At 49.3% G+C, this 15910-nt stretch overlaps 1 protein-coding gene across 2 annotated transcripts in view; it reads right to left on the reverse strand.

Annotated features, from left to right (window-relative positions):
* MYO5B (myosin VB) overlaps positions 1 to 15910 on the reverse strand; it is a 389410-nt gene that overhangs the window by 69873 nt on the left and 303627 nt on the right. For both annotated transcript variants that reach the window (XM_047764561.1, XM_047764553.1), the window contains exons 15-17: positions 15023 to 15163; positions 14047 to 14144; positions 8179 to 8265 (exon numbers count right to left, since the gene is read on the reverse strand). In XM_047764561.1, coding sequence (XP_047620517.1) covers positions 8179 to 8265; positions 14047 to 14144; positions 15023 to 15163 — 326 coding nt within the window. The remainder of the gene's footprint in view (positions 1 to 8178; positions 8266 to 14046; positions 14145 to 15022; positions 15164 to 15910) is intronic.

Raw genomic sequence — 15910 nt, forward strand, 5'->3', positions numbered from 1 at the left:
TTTTAAATTTTCCCAATTTAAAAATGGGAAAATGATTTGATACACATTCCTGCAATGGAAATATACAAAGAACCCCAATAAACACATGGAAAGATGCTTGACCTCATTAACTACCACAGAAATGCAAATCAAAATCACAGTGGGATCGCACTTGACATCCACTAGGAGGGCTACAATAAAAAAGACTAAGACAATAAAAAGCTTTGGCAAGGATGTATAGAAATGGAAAGCCCCACCCATTGCTGGTGAGAATGCAGAATGTGGATGCTCTGGTGGAAAACTGGCAATTTCTCAAAAGAGTAGTTACCATATAACCCTACAATCCCACTACTAGGTATAAATAGGAGAAATAAAAACATACATGTTCACTAAACTCTGTACATGAATATTCAAAGAAGCATTATTCATACTTGTTAAGAAGTGTAAACAACCAAATCTCCATCAGTTGATGAATAGGTAAAATGTTGTGTATCCTTACAATAAAATTGTGTTAAGCATTATAAAGGAATAAAGTTCTGACATATGCTACATTATGGATGAACCTTGAGAACATTACCCTAAGTGAAAGATGCCAGACAAAAAAGGCCACGTACTATGTGATTCTATTTATATGACGGACCCAGAATAGGCAACTTTATAGAAAGAATGCAGAATAATGATTGCAGGGCTAAAAGGATGAGGAAAGAGGTAGTGACTACTAATAGGTATGGGTTTCTTCAGGAGGTGATAAAATATTCTGAAATTAGATAGTAGTGATGGTTGTACAACTCTGTGACTAGAATAAAAATCACTGAGTTGTAATACTTTACAAGGCTAATTTTACAGTACATTAATCATATCTCAATTTTTAAAAAGTCAATGTGATGAACAAATGAGATGATGTTTGTAGAGGGGAGGGTCTTGATAAAGTAACTCATAAACATAGGATTTATCATCATTTCCACACTGAAACTCATGGACAGGTGCCCAAGGCAAGGGGGCAGGATTCTCACCCTACCACGGACATCTCATATCTGCTTCCCCTTTATCCCCCACCTGTGTTGTCCCGGGCCTCCCAGGCGAACACAGGCACAGACCTTGAGGGGGGCCCTGGGTCTGAAGGTCGCTAAGCTCTGCTACAGAGGAAGGGAGGCACAAGCTTTCCCCACTGGCTCTGAACTGGAGCCGAGATGCTAGCAGAGGACAGAGAGAAGCCGAGGTGATCCCAGCGCCGTCCACGTACGACTGAGTGGCTGCAGTTTACCAGCAGCCAGCACCTTCCTGGGGGAGGGCTAACAAGGCAGGACACAATTAGAAATCACAGGGAAACCTGTCAAAGGCAGATTCCGAGTCTGAGGTGGCTCCTGGCCTCTGAGAACATTTCCACAGGACTGTGAGGTGCAACCCTGGCTGAGAACCCCCTGTCTTGCTCTGGTCCGAGGAAATGAGCCCAGCCCTTGAGAGGGATGGGGGAAGGGGCCAAAACTAAAGGTGGTAAGAGCTGAGATAAAGAATTATCTGGCTCCAAATAGGTTCTATTTTATTTCTCAATGGACTTTTCTTCTTTTCTTCCTTCTTTTCTTCCTTTTTTTAAATGGCCAAACCCAAGGCATATGGAAGTTCCCAGGCTATGCCGCAGCTATGGCAATGCTGGATCTTTTATCTCACTGCACTGGGCCGGGGACCAAACCCAAGCTTTGCAGCAACCTGAGCTTCTGCAGTCAGGTTTTTAATCCATTGCACCACAGCGGGAACTCCAACTATCCATAGGATTTTTAAGAGCAAGCCGAGTAACTACATGTTGGTTTAATCATGACTAAATAGGAAGGGGAACTGAGCAGTTTCTCATGCCTCCATCCCGTTCTTCAGTCCTATGCTATTTAGTCCATATGGGGCAGTGGGTGAAGATGAGATAAAGTGAAGACCTATGATGAGTTTTCTCCCCTAAAATAGAAATGTTGTATATTCAAGCAGTCCCCCCAACACTTGTTTTGGTTAAGTGAAATTTGCTTCCCAGTTCCTCCAGGACACAAAGCTGCTCTGAAGCCTTGAAGAGGGAGACAGATGGCCACTTGGACATAAGACCATCAATGGGGGATGGCAGCCAGGTGCTGGTGGACGAGCTTGTTTTCCTGGACAGCTCATGGATCTCGGCGCTTTACATACATGATCATGAATGTATTTCTTAGCTACTGCAGTGCACTTCAAGTTGAATGAAACATTTTCCCTTTAAATCAGACTTACAGAGAACCATGATTCTTAGGGAGGATAAAACAGCCATGGCTGAAGCCTGAGGCTGAGGTGAGGGAGCAGCAGGGACTGCTGCTGGCCAGCAACTCTGCATCCGTCCTCTTCGGCTTGGTGGAGTTCAAAGACATTCGGCATATAGTAAGTTCAGAACAGAGCTTAGAGTTCTATGCCCAGGGCCTCCCGGTTGCAGGAACTTGGCCTGAAAGCCCAGCAGAAACGGTCTGCTTTCTGTGTGAGCTCCTGGGGAGGAGCCTTCTGGACATTTCATCACCCATGCCTGAGACCTGGCCCATGTGGTCTCTTTCCCTTTGCTATTTTCCTCCCTGCAAAGTGACACCTGCCCTCTGGCCACTGAAGTGGACAAATGTAGGAAATTGCTACAGGTAGTAACCCCCTGATCCAAGCTGCCTTGGGGACAGCTGTGCAAAGCTGAGGAGCTAATGACTGCGACCACTGGTCTGTGCTGAGTCTCAGCAGCCAAGGAAGGTGAATTCTTTTCACAAGGACCCTCTGGTCCCACGAAGGTCTCCCCAAGTCAGGCCGACAAAAGGACTGCTCACCTTGACACTGAGGGAGTGCATGTGACTTTACTGTGTTTCTTTCTCCAGCAAACACCTTGCTGGGCACACAGTATCGGTTAAGCCTCACTCACTTCATCCCCAGATATAGCACCCACACCCAGACTCCTGGATAAAGCAGTTAGGTAGCATGTTTCTTTCTTTCTTTCTTTTTTTAACCAGAGAGGTCACCCCACATGGTTACCATGGCTGGCAGGTACACAAAGTTAGGCGGTGTGTGGAGTCCAAGACTACAGGTGTGGTGACTTTGCCCCACAGCCCTTCCCCTCAACCCCCATCATCCAAATAAATGCCACTCGGGGGAGTTCCTGTCATGACTCATTGGTTAACGAACCCGACCGGTATCCATGAGGATGCAGGTTTGATCCTTGGCCTCGCTCAGTGGGTTAAGGATCCAGCATTGCTGTGAGCTGTGGTGTAGGTCACAGATGCAGCTTGGAGCCTGAATTGCTGTGGCTGTGGTATAGGCTGGCAGCTGCAGCTCTGATTCGACCACTGGGAACTTCTATATGCTGTGGGTGTGGCCCTAAAAAGACAAAAGCCAAAAAACAAAACAAACAAATAAAAAAAAAAACCCAAATAAATGCCACTCGAGGTGCTGCGGCCTGAGGGCAGGGGGAGGGTAGGGTCTAACTCAGATAATATGGATGACCTGACCCCATCTCAACAGTGACGAAAAACTCTGCTGCCTCTTTCTGAAAGCTGATATATCCAATGGCAGTCTGTGGAGGAAATCCTCTCTCTCTGACCCTTTAGCAAAACCTGCTAAGATGGCAAATGCAAAGAGGATGCAGACAGCAGCATTCTGGACCCAATCCCAAACACTTAAATCACAGCATTAAGTAACGTTTTCTGTGATACCAGAAAATACCAGTCTTTCCCTCCTTTCCAATACCTTGCAATACAAAACCAAAAGGAACAGAGGCCCTGGTAATTACCTTCTGGAAAGGGTCTGAAACAATCGGGGAGGTAGAGAGAGACACCCATCAGATGCCCCACACGAGGCCAGCAAGTCTGTGGGCATCTTCACTTGACTGGCAGTTCTGCCTGCAGCCAGGTGGAATCAACAGCAGGAGTAGCGGTTCCCATCTGGGTGGAAAGACTTGGGGGAATGCATTTTCCTAGCTTCCAAGGAAGAGGCTGCTGGACAAGGTGAAAGGCATCCCCGGCTGAGCCGAACTTCCCCATCACTGGGTGGGACGAGTGACTTACTGTCCCCTCACACCAGGACAGCACGCTGTGCCCCAGCTGGCAGTGCCTTTCTGCTGCCTCTCCACCCATCCAAATCCTCTTCCCCACCCTTCAAGGCCCAGCTCCCATCTCACCTCCTCCAGGAAGCCTTGTTCCTCCCAAACTTGCACCTAAAATGCTTAGTTGTTCTCTGTTTTAGGCTTGGAGCACTCACTCCTCCTAGACTGTGAGCTCCTGTGGGCAGAGGCCATGGCTCCCATCCTTCATTCTCTCACAGCCACTGGCACAGAGCTGGATGCTCAACAGGGGAGAGACGTGGTGTGGAGGACAGAGTAACAGGAGAAAGCAATGCCGCGAAGGCAAGAAAACCTTCTCCTGCTACACAAAACTCACGTGCAACCACAGGAGTAAGACACTCTCCCCTTCCTCATCTGCCTTGTAAAACAGATGATTTTGTACTGTGACAGCAAAACCAGTGGGTGGCACACTCTGTCACTCCAATTTCACAGCAAGGCTGAGAGGAAGCTCCATGGGAGTATCAGAGGTGGCAGAGATGTGCACGGGCCGCTGCCTGAAGACAGTCCACGGTTAACCCTGTCAGACCCAAAGACCTCTCATCCTTTCTTGATGGTCTCCCAGAAAAGAGGGTCATGTCCTTTGCAAGTCATTTGTCCCGCTGTCAAACAATTCGTTCTCTTAGAAGGTTCCTGGTGGAACAGGTGGCTCCTTACAGACTGAGATAGGTCCCCAAGGTTCCACTTACCTTAGAATAGCTCATTTTCACAGGGTCCCCATGTTCACACTGCTCATTGGACAAGCCCCACATTAGCACCAATTATATGTCACATACAAAGACGAGCACCTGGGTTTCTCTACCACCTGCAAGCCTCCACCCTGAACAGCACAGGTATGCTTATGAGGACCTGTGATGCCTCAGTTTCCTGCACAAGGACCTTCAACAGTTTAACGTGGGACATCTCAGCTCTAATTGCTTTTGGCAAACTTCACATAATTCTTAGACTGATCTTTTCAATTGCTTGGAGAGTTCTAAGAATTTCAGAATGCTCTTTTGAGGTGACCAGGCACATCAGGATTTCACAAAAACAAAGGTAGAAATTTCCAATATAGACATGTTCTACCCAGATCACTACCCCGTAAGAATGCAGCTTCTTGCTCATATATGGATGAATAATAGACATTTTATTAAATGCTTATGTGCCCTGCATTGTGCTGAGGACCTGAGATGCATTATCTCATTCATTACAACAATCTAGGAAGTATGATCACGCTGCTTAATGATGCAGGAATCTAGGTTCAGAGAGATTAATTTACTCACCTGAGGTCACCCAGCCAAGCGTCTGGGAGCTGACACTAGAATCCAGGCCTGACTCCAAAGCCCAAGGTCCAAACACTAGGCTCTGATGGCTCAGGCCAGGCCATGCTTCTGCCATCTGAACTTTATTTACAAGCTGGAGAGGGCAGGGAGCAATTCTACACCAGGCCTCTGGGCCAGGCCCAGCCCAGGGGATCACCCCTAAGACCCCATCTCCCCAGGCTCCTCAAGAAACCAGTTTGGATGGCAACACCTGATTGACATCAGCTGTCAGATGCTTGGTAGCCACCCCCTGACGGGCAGCAGAGGGTGGTTCTGGTTCAACCCAAATCCAACCAGCTGGTGACCCTGAGCAGCTCACTTCCTCCTCAGGGCCTCATTTGTGAAGGTGCATCTCAAGTCATGATGCACCCATACCCATTCATACAACTAAAGGAAGCTAAAGCCGCAACACACTTTCTAACCACAAACTGCCACCTTCTACTTTCCGTCTCAAGTTATTTCATCAAACAAACAAAATGCTGGCCATAGTCCATTACACTGATTTCCTGACCCATTAATGGGTTGCAATACAGTTTTGAGAAACACTGAACTAAAGATGGGGGAATAAACAAACCTTTCAGGGAGCCCCGCAGACAGAAGAGCCAAGAGCAGGGGAAAGTTCTGGCTGCCTACGGAACAGAGTTTGGAAACCAGTGGCTCAGCAGCTCCCTAAGGTCCTTGTCAAGTTCTTAGGTTGAACAATTATACGTCACATACAAAGGTGAGCACATGGGTTTCTCTGGTCTGCACCTTATGCTTGGAGCATCACTGAAAGGCCATCCAACCCGATGACAGTACTTAGAACTCAAGACTGAACGGCTGTGCCTGCTGCCTGAGCTCCATGCCCTCCATCACAAGGCTGATGTGGGTAGTGCAGTCCAGGTGGGGAGAAGGAAGGAAGCCAGAGCGTGGCCGGCCTCCTTAACTGTGTGATTGTCAGCCTCTTGTGCTTAGACCCCCAGGACACTCCTTGGCCTTGTTCTAAGAGGGGAGATATGTGGTAGAAAGAAAATAAGAGCCTTCCACCGTGGCTAGAGGAGATCATTCTGAACAATGCTTGACACTGTAAGGTTTTGGGAAGCTGCCTGGATGTTGCAGATTAGTGACAGTTCTTGCACTTTCCAGATCAAACGCAAATTCCTGTTCCATCAGCAACTTCCTTCCCAGGCCTAACATCTGGGGATTATCGAGGGTTCAGTTGTTTCTGGGTAACTGACCACTGCATATGAATGTCTCCTCAACAGCAGTGGGAAGGTGCCAAGTGGAGATGGCAGGAGGGAGGCTTCTCCTCCCCATTTCTGGTTCCTTCCACCTCCTGACACTTAAAGGACTTTCCTCAGGGAGTTCCCATCAAGGCCCAGCAGGTTAAGAACCCATCTAGTATCCATGAGGATGTAAGTTTGATCCCCAGCCTTGCTCAGTGGGTTAAGGATCTGGCATTGCCACAAGCTGTGGTGTAGGTCGTAGACATGGCTCAGATCTGGTGTTGCTGTGGCTGTGGTGTAGGCTGGCAGCTACAGCTGTGATTAGACCCCTAGCCTAGGAACCTCCATATGCTGCAGGTGCGGCCCCCCAAAATAAAAAAAAATAAAAAGGACCTTCCTCAGACAGAAGTTTAAAATGCCAGGGGCTCTGGGCTGCTGCAGTGCTCTATTCTGGCAGATGTTTGGCCTGCGTGGCACTGGAACACTATATGCTTTCATGAGTGCCAGTTGGTGACCATCCATACCCATTCCTATTTCAGGCCAGTGTCCAGAGGGGGATGTACAGTCTCAGCATAACTTCAACAGACTGAAGTGGCTCAATGGCTTATCCACAATGCAAATTAGATCACGATAGCTGCTTTTTAACTCAAAGGAGTGATGTTTTCCATCATATATTTGATTTCCACCATACATTAAAAGGGAAAAGGGTCCACTGACGAATGGATAAACAAAATGTGACCTTTACGTACAAGGGAGTACTTTTCAGCTCAAACATGGATGAATCTTTTTTTTTTTTTTTAGGGCCACACCTGTTGCATAGAGAAGTTCTCAGGCTAGGGGTCGAATCAGAGCTATAGCTGCCGGCCTATGCCACAGCCACAGCCACATGGGATCTGAGCCACATCTGCGACCTATACCACCAGCTGATGGCAACACCTGAACATTTAACCCACTGAGCAAGGCCAGGGATTGAACCCACATCTCATGGATCCTAGTCAGTTTTCTTACTGCTGAGTCACAATGGGAAAGCCCTCAACAAGGATGAATCTTAAAGACATTATGCCAAGCGGAATAAGCCAGGCATTAAAGACAAATACTATATGGGATTCCACTTATATGAAGTATGCAGAGTTGTCAAAATCATAGAGACAGGAAGTAGAATGGGCACAGTTTGGGTTTTGCAAGATGAAAGAGTTCTGTGCGTGGACAGAGGCAACAGTTGGACAAATATAAATGTACTTAATACCACTGATCTGTACACTTAAAAATGATTAAGAGGGTAAATGTGTGTATTTTACCACAGTGAAAAAGAAACAAACAGAAAGGTAAAGAGAACAAGATGGGAGCTGATTAAAAGATAAATCCCCTTGGCAACTCTGGCCAGCTCACCACCCAGACCAAGGTCAAGGTGAAATCTGAAGAGCTGTCCAGGAGGCTGTTACTGTTGACATCCATACTTCTCAGGCCAAACTGAAATTCTTTTATCTGTCAGTGTCCTGCTTGAGCCCTCCGGGTTGGGGAACATTTGCGGAGGCTCTGCTTCTGGCTGACAGCACATAAAAGGGTTCCCTGGGGAGCCAGGCTGCAGGGGACACAGTACCTGGACGGGTAGCCGGCTGCGCTGATGCGAATGGTCTCCAGCACCCCACATGCTCGGAGCTGCTGCACAGCTCTCTTTGGGTCGAAGCTGCAAAACACAAGACAAGCAATGAGTAGCCACCCAGACAACAAAACAGAGAGGGGAGTGAGAGAGACCACCCCTTTCTGCACTAAGGTCCAGGCATCGTGCACTATGGAGCTCAAGGTCAGGGGCCAAGCACTTGCTAAAAGACAGAGACTGGCAGCATATGAGCCATATCAGTGTCTCACTTCTGTGCACATTCTTATTCTCACCTGAGATACTCCTCTTCTTAGCCTACCTGCCTTCTGTCCACCCCTCCAACACTGCTTCCATGGCAGAGCCTTCCCTATTATTTCCATACACAGGGGCATCAAATCATATACACTTGGCACCACAAGCATTTTGGGCTCTGGAGCTAAAAGGGGGAGTTTCAGGCCAGGCAGACTGGGGTTTGAATCATGACGTGGTCACTTAGAGCACGTGAAATTTGGGGCAAATAACATAACCTCCTTGTATGGCAGTATCAATATCTATAAAGTAGGGATAACTGAGAGTTCCCTGGTGACTCAGTGGGTTAAGGATCTGGCATTGTCACTGCAGTGGTTCTGGTTGCTACTGTGGCATGAGTTCAATCCCTGACCTGGGAACTTCCGCATGTTGTGGGCTAGGCCAAAAATAAGAAAGAAAGAAAGAAAGAGGGGATAAGAGGGGTATCCATATAGGGTTAGTGTGAAGATTAAATGTAATGGGGCATGAAAAGCAGTGAGGACAGCGTACCTGGACAACAGAAGGGCATATGTGTTGTTAGCTATTATGCCAGCTGCTCAGTTAAGAATCACACAGATGAAGGACTCTATCTTGTTGTCTTTAGAGATATGGGCCACAACTTCAACAATTCACCTACGCTAAAATGCCACCGTCAGCATGGAAAATCCAGTTTTTATTCTAACCCATATACTAAGTGGGACATTAGAATAATAAGTCAGATGTGGTCTGGATCTTCTAAGAGTGTATGGAAGTAGTAACAGAAGGCAGTGTGTGAGAAATGTGGTAAAAATGCTGAGAGAAACTGGAGGGCATAATCAGAGAGTCTCCATGGAGAAAGAATCAAGCTGCACTAGAATTAATCACTATGGTTCAGGATGAGGAGGAGATGTTCCCTTTCTCTGGCTGTTCTGAGGCTCATCTACAGCCCATGCCTCTTGCTCCTTCTGCTCTGGGAAGAGGGAGGTTAGGGGTGAGGCCCTTCAGACTCAGTCCTGATCCTGAGGGGTTATACTGGCTTCAGCACACACCCTGGCCGAAAAGTTGGGCAGCCTGCTTGCCCCGCTGGCTAAATACAGGTGGTGTATGTAGGGTCCTCCAGGACTTGCAACGGCCACCTCTCACCACACTTGACTGCCATGCTTCTGGACAGCCCCAGGCATTCTTCTCCCAGCAGCTGGACCCATTCGGGATTTTAGAATTCTGCAGAAAGGACCTGGCCTGGGTTCGGCTACCTTCGTTTCACACCTCACCACAGGATTCATCCTCTCTGTCCTCCAGCCTCTATGACCTGCTCAGCCCCTGGCCTTGTTCCTCTCTTATGCTGACTTGCGCTTGGGCCAGGGGCCCAGAAGTCCACTGAGGCACATGCTGTCCTGCCTGGGCTCAGCGCTTCACAGTAGGGAAACAGTGGGCATTTCCCAAGGGACTGAGGCCGTGAGCTGACCTTACCCTAGGCCCTCTCTTTGTTCCAGCGTGCCAGCTCAGCATCCCAGGAGACGCCAACATCCTCCTCTGGGCCTGGGCTCACTCTGACTGCCTCATGCCTCCCCCTGCTTGACCAGTTTCCCTGATCAGTTCAGCCCCCAGGGGCACGACTAAGTGCCGAATTCTGCAGAGTCCGGAACATGACAGCTACTTCAGAGGAGTTAATTTCATCTTTTTAGGTAGGAAAAAAGCTCCTTAGTGCAAGGCTCTTATAGGACAAAAAGAAACACTGGTGCTGATTCCTGACCATGGGCTGAGCCACTCACTATGCCACACACTTCGCAGTTTTTCTCCCCAGGATGCAACTCAGTTCTGGGATCCAAGGAGGACCTCAACACGGGCAGTAGTAACCAGTTTCTAAGAAGCATTGTATCGAGGTACGCGGAGGCTGCCTGTGACCTCGAATGATCCAAGGCAGCCTTCGGGAGGGAGGCTCTGCTGCTTACAGGTTCCACTCCTCTCACCTCTTGAGTGGTCGGCTGGCCCTGAATTTTGATTGCAAGGTGGACATGTTTGTCGGTGGGAAAGGTTTTCTGCAGCCTCTCCCTCAAGGCATCCTGCACCCGACAGCAGGAGCTGTGAGCTCCAGGCTGGCCATCTCTCTGCTTGACACAACTACAAGCTCGAATTCAAGCAGCTACATGTGGTAGGGGTGGCAGAGTGCTTGGCAGGCACCTTTGCCCTCTAGCCTTTGTGGGCTGTGGGTCTAGCTGGGGTCCCTACTTCCCCAGGACCTCCTGCTACTTTCTCGGCAGAAGAAAGATCTGATTGTCCCTGAGAAGCCCTTCCTTCCTTAAAAGCTCTTTGCTGGCATCCCCATAGCCCCCTGGTACCACAGACTGTGTCATGTCTGTGACCACTGGGCATCCCAGCTCTGGACCACATCCTGTCTGGTAGGGCTGGGGAGTGGCCCGGGAGTATACATCCCGCCCTCTGCCATGCAGTGCCAGGGAAGTTCTTTGGGGAAGTGTCTTCTCTTGCCCCACCCCACCTCCCATGCACACCAAGTTGGTCCCATTTGGCAAATAACTTTTGAACTCAGCTTTAACAGTCCTCTCTGCTTCTCGATGACCTCAGTGAAATCCTTTCCTTCCGCACACATTCTCTTCCCCGTGGTGGGGGAGACAAGCAAGAATGAAGTGAAGAACCTGGTCTGGCTTGAGTTCTGCCTCCAACAGCTAATGTCACCTTGGGCAAAACACACAGTCTCTGGAGCTCATTTTCCTCATTCATTCCACAGGAGCTGAGAATATCTGCCCAAGTCTAATCTACTGGTTTGTTGTAATGATCAAGTGATGTAGAAGAGAGGAAATGATTAGAAAAAACTGAAAAGATAGCATACCAAGAAGACACCGCCATCACCCTTCCCTGTCCACACACCCCCAGGGGACACTAAAGCCAACCAGGCTTCTGTGTTTTAATCTGATCTCCCTGATAGTAAGAAAAGCACTCAATGAACTCCTCTCTCCGTCTGCTCCCCTGCACTCATTACCAGTAACTGGGAGTGAAAACCAGCCCTTCTGCCTCCGAATGACATAAATTTTTATACTTATCAAAAATAGGAGTTCCCGTCGTGGCGCAGTGGTTAACGAATCCGACTAGGAACCATGAGGTTGCAGGTTCGGTCCCTGCCCTTGCTCAGTGGGTTAACGATCCGGCGTTGCTGTGAGCTGTGGTGTAGGTTGCAGACACGGCTGGGATCCCGCGTTGCTGTGGCTCTGGCGTAGGCTGGCGGTTACAGCTCTGATTGGACCCCTAGCCTGGGAACCTCCATATGCCGTGGGAACGGCCCAAGAAATGGCAAAAAGACAAAATAATAATAATAATAATCTCCATTATCTCCTTGAATTCCTCCATCAAGATAATTATGTTTTAACCACAATTAGCAGGTGAGGAAATGAGGCTCAGAGGGTAAGAGACTAGCTTTGGAGCAGCCAAAAAATGGGGAGCAGAGAATGCAGGTGTTCTGACTTGGTCCTGTATTCTCCCCACTTTATTGGGGGGAAGATTTTGGTCCTGAAGGTAAAGGAGGGCCTTAGAAAAATGGGATGTTAGGACTGGAAAGTCCCCTTGAAAGTCCCTGGGGTCTTCTCTCACTCGGCAGGAGAGACCTGGCAAGAGAAGGGGCCACAGGGCAGGTGCCCAGTTTTGCCAAAGGAACTGCCCAAGGTCACGATGGCTCAGGGCAGAGCTGGTGCCCAGCCTTGGACTCTCCTCTTCCCGGCCCCGCATGCCACTCCTGCCCTTCACACATAATCAGTCTTTTACACATGCTGCTTTTCTAACAGCCTCTTTGCTTCTGGAGGCAGCTGGGCAACAGATGCCACACGGGGGGATTCCTAAGTGTGTCTTGGAAACTTGGAGGAAGGGAGACGAGAAAACAATCAGCATGCTGCCAGAGAGGCTGATCCAATACTGTCTCCCTAACCTTTTCCAGCACAAGGCCCCTGTGAGCGGAAGTCAAGCTTTATTAACTGGTACAAACTGCAGAAGGCAGTTCAGATATTCATTCTGGGAGTCAGAGTTGCCAGAATAAATTATTTCATGGAAAGAAAGTATGCCAGGACCAAAAAAGGAAATCAGAAATATGGGAAGAAAGTGCTTGAAAATTTTAAAAATATACCTCCTCTGGGCAGAGGGAATAGCACTTGTGGGGGCTCAGAGCAACAGGAGAGGAGGCTGCAGAGGGAGTGAGAGACCATTCTAGAAGCTCAGGGCAGTATTCCAGGTGAGGTGTGGAGAGACTAAAACAAGGCAATGATGGAAGGAAGAGACCAGGGAGACCAGTGTGAGATATTATCAAGTAGATCTCAAGGGACTTAGGCAATGACCAGACCCCAGGGAGTAGGAGAGAAGGAAGAGTCAAGGGTCATGTTGTCCAATATGGTAGCCGCCAGCAGGCATCTGAACATCATTAGAATGAAATTAAGAATTTACTTTCTCTGGAGTTCCTGTCATGGCTCAGTGGTTAACGAATCCGAATAGGAACCATGAGGTTAAAGGTTCGATCCCTGGCCTTGCTCAGTGGGTTAAGGATCCAGCGTTGCCATGAGCTGTGGTGTAGGTTGCAGATGTGGCTCGGATCCCGTGTTGCTATGGCTGTGGTGTAGGCCAGCAGCTACAGCTCTGATTTGACCCCTAGCCTGGGAACCTCCATATGCCACGGGAGCGGCCCACGAAATGGCAAAAAGACCCCAAAAAAATTTTCACTTTCTCAGCCACACTGGCCACATCCCAATAACTCAATAGCCACATGTCTGCCTAGTGGCTGCCATGTTGGACTATGCATGTTACAGAACAGTGCCATCTACCATAGAAAGCTCTGCTGGACAGCACTGGTCCAGAGTCTCGGGTTACTGGTTTGAAAGAACTAGGTGTGGTGAGTGGATGAGATGTCAGACAATGGTTATTCCACTTAGTACATCAGAGACTAAATAAAGAGGAACCATTCTGGGGAGAAGGATGAACTTGGTTTCAGACATGCTGAACGTGGGGAGGCCGACGACATTGCAGCAGGGCTACAGAAATGCTGGGCTGGAACTGGGCATAAACCAGAGAGGACAAGATATTGAAGAGTCACTGTTACACAGATGTGGGCGAGGGGCAACGGAAGGTGAGCAAATGTGGGTAGCTCTGGAAGCCCGGCAGGAGAGGGGATGTGAGAAATGGGACCATCTGCCCATCTTATCACTCGACACACCATCTGAGGTCATGTCTCCTCAGTCACCAAGCCTCCCCTGACCCCTCCAGCTACACTCCTGTCTCTGAATCGGGCAGTTGTTGCGAGACACACTCATGTGTGCACTTAATGGCCCGTGTCTACATGCTTCTCTGATGTGTGGGCACATCTACCACCACTGTAAGCAATGTCGGATCGGGGAACTGCATCTTCTCATCCCCCGAACCCTCTGGACAGCAGACAGGTGGGCCTGTATTCAGCACAGAAGCCAGTTCGTACAAGCTGGCTCACCCTGCAGCAGACCGAGACCCCATGAGACCATGCCCGCCCCTGCTGCACATGAACTTCTAAGTAAACACAAAGGGGCTGGGCCTGACGGTGGTCCCGCCAACCCCTCCACCCACACAGACACTCACTGGAAGGGGAGCTTCTCATCGTTGGGCTTGATGCAGCGGACGTAGTGAGGTGTCGTGGCGTTCAGGGTCTCCATGAGCAGGTGCAGGGAGGTGCGGAACTGGGGAGACAGAGGTCAGCACTGTGATGGATTCTTCAGCCTCTGTGGCTGTATAAGGAACATGAAGGTGTCCACGGACGGGGGTGGCAGCTGCCAATGCTCTTATTTTGATTACAGGGAGACACTCAGGGCTGGGGGTCAGATTCCAGCTCAGACAGCCTACCTGGCTGCGTGACCAAAACCAAGTCCCTAATGAGTCCTGGCACCAGGGATCCTCAGGCACGTGGGGAGGGACCTCCCGGGGGCATGTCACTCAGTGCCCTGATCAGAGGAGATCAGGAGAGCAGGTGCTAGGAGCCTGGGAGGGAGCATCACTGTGCCTGGAGGCCATCGGCCCTACCCATGAGGTCCTATAGCCTTGAAACGGGACGCCTGGACATCCTGGGAGAGACCGCATTCCAGGAAACATCCAGAGTAGGAAACCATCGAAGGGGAAAGGTTAGTGGCTTCTAGGGTCTCAGCAGGCACTCGCTTCTCTTGAGAGACATGCTGGATATGAAATCCCACAGGGACCCCATAGCAGGAGCTGGTTTTCAGTTTTCTGGTCCCCAAGCTGTTTACCCCCTCCCTCCACAACTAGACCTCTGGACCTCTGGCCTCGCCCACAGGTGTCACTGGTCCTGCAATGTGGTCCCACCAGTGGGATTAGATACACAGCTGGATTCATCCTCTCTTCTGCCATTCTCTCTGGAGAGGGTTTTGTACTTTCCTTCTTCAAAGGGCACAGAAGGGACGGCTGGGCTGGGGGCTGGGGATGCAGACACCATAGCTGCTCTGGCCTCCCTCTGACTCTGCACCTACATCCTTCGTCTCCAGAGAGGCAGCCCCATCACCCCTGCCATGGCCCTCAGCTTCCCGCCACGAGCCCTGGGGCTAACCTGGTGGCCCACGGTCTTCTTGTGCTCCTTGTTAGAGGTTTTCAAGGGGGGTCTGGCTGAACGAACACTGATCTTTGACGATGAGGCGGTGGCAGGAACAGAGTCTTTGTCATCATGGAACAAGTCAGCCACGAGTGGGAACTAGAAACAAGCACAGGAAGAAGATGAAGAATAAGAGTTCTTGGGCTCTGTGCTGCTCCTACACTTTCCAAGTAGCTTTCAGTATACACCCCGGAGAACTGGAAACACATGTCCATGCGAAGACTTGTCCACCAGTGTCCACAGCAGTGTTGCTGCCAACAGCCCCAAAGCAGGAACAACCCAAATCCCCATCAACTGGTGAATGGAGGAGCGGAATGGGTGTGTACACACAACAGAATATCATCAATAGTATAAAGGGATGGAGTCCTTGCCCACGCTACAACCTGCATGAACCTTGAAAACACACCAAGGGCTAGAAGCCAGCGACAGATGACCACTTAGTGTGTGATTCCATGAAATGTCCAGGGAACAGAAAGCAGGTTAGTGTTTACCAGGGGCTGGGGGGCGGGGGTAAGTAGAGTGACTGCTGATGGGGGCAGAGTTTTTTCTTAGAGTCATGAAAATATTCTGGAACTTAGGGTGGTGATGGTTGTACAACTTGGTGAATATTCTAAAACCACTGAATTATACCCTTTAAAAGGGTGGTTCTGGGGTATAAAGGAAGGAAGGAAAAAAGGAATTCTCCTGGACAATCTTCCTTAACCTTTACCTACAAAGATGCACAAAACTTTTCCTTTTGGTGTGGTAGAACGGAGCTCTGTTCTAATAAAGCCGTTTAAATTTTTTCCATATTTATTACAACTGGACCTTGTCAAGTTACTCAAGTTCCCTGAGCCTTAATTTCTT

This window comes from Phacochoerus africanus, chromosome 2, assembly GCF_016906955.1.
Source record: "Phacochoerus africanus isolate WHEZ1 chromosome 2, ROS_Pafr_v1, whole genome shotgun sequence".
In the NCBI taxonomy this organism is placed as follows: domain Eukaryota; kingdom Metazoa; phylum Chordata; class Mammalia; order Artiodactyla; family Suidae; genus Phacochoerus; species Phacochoerus africanus.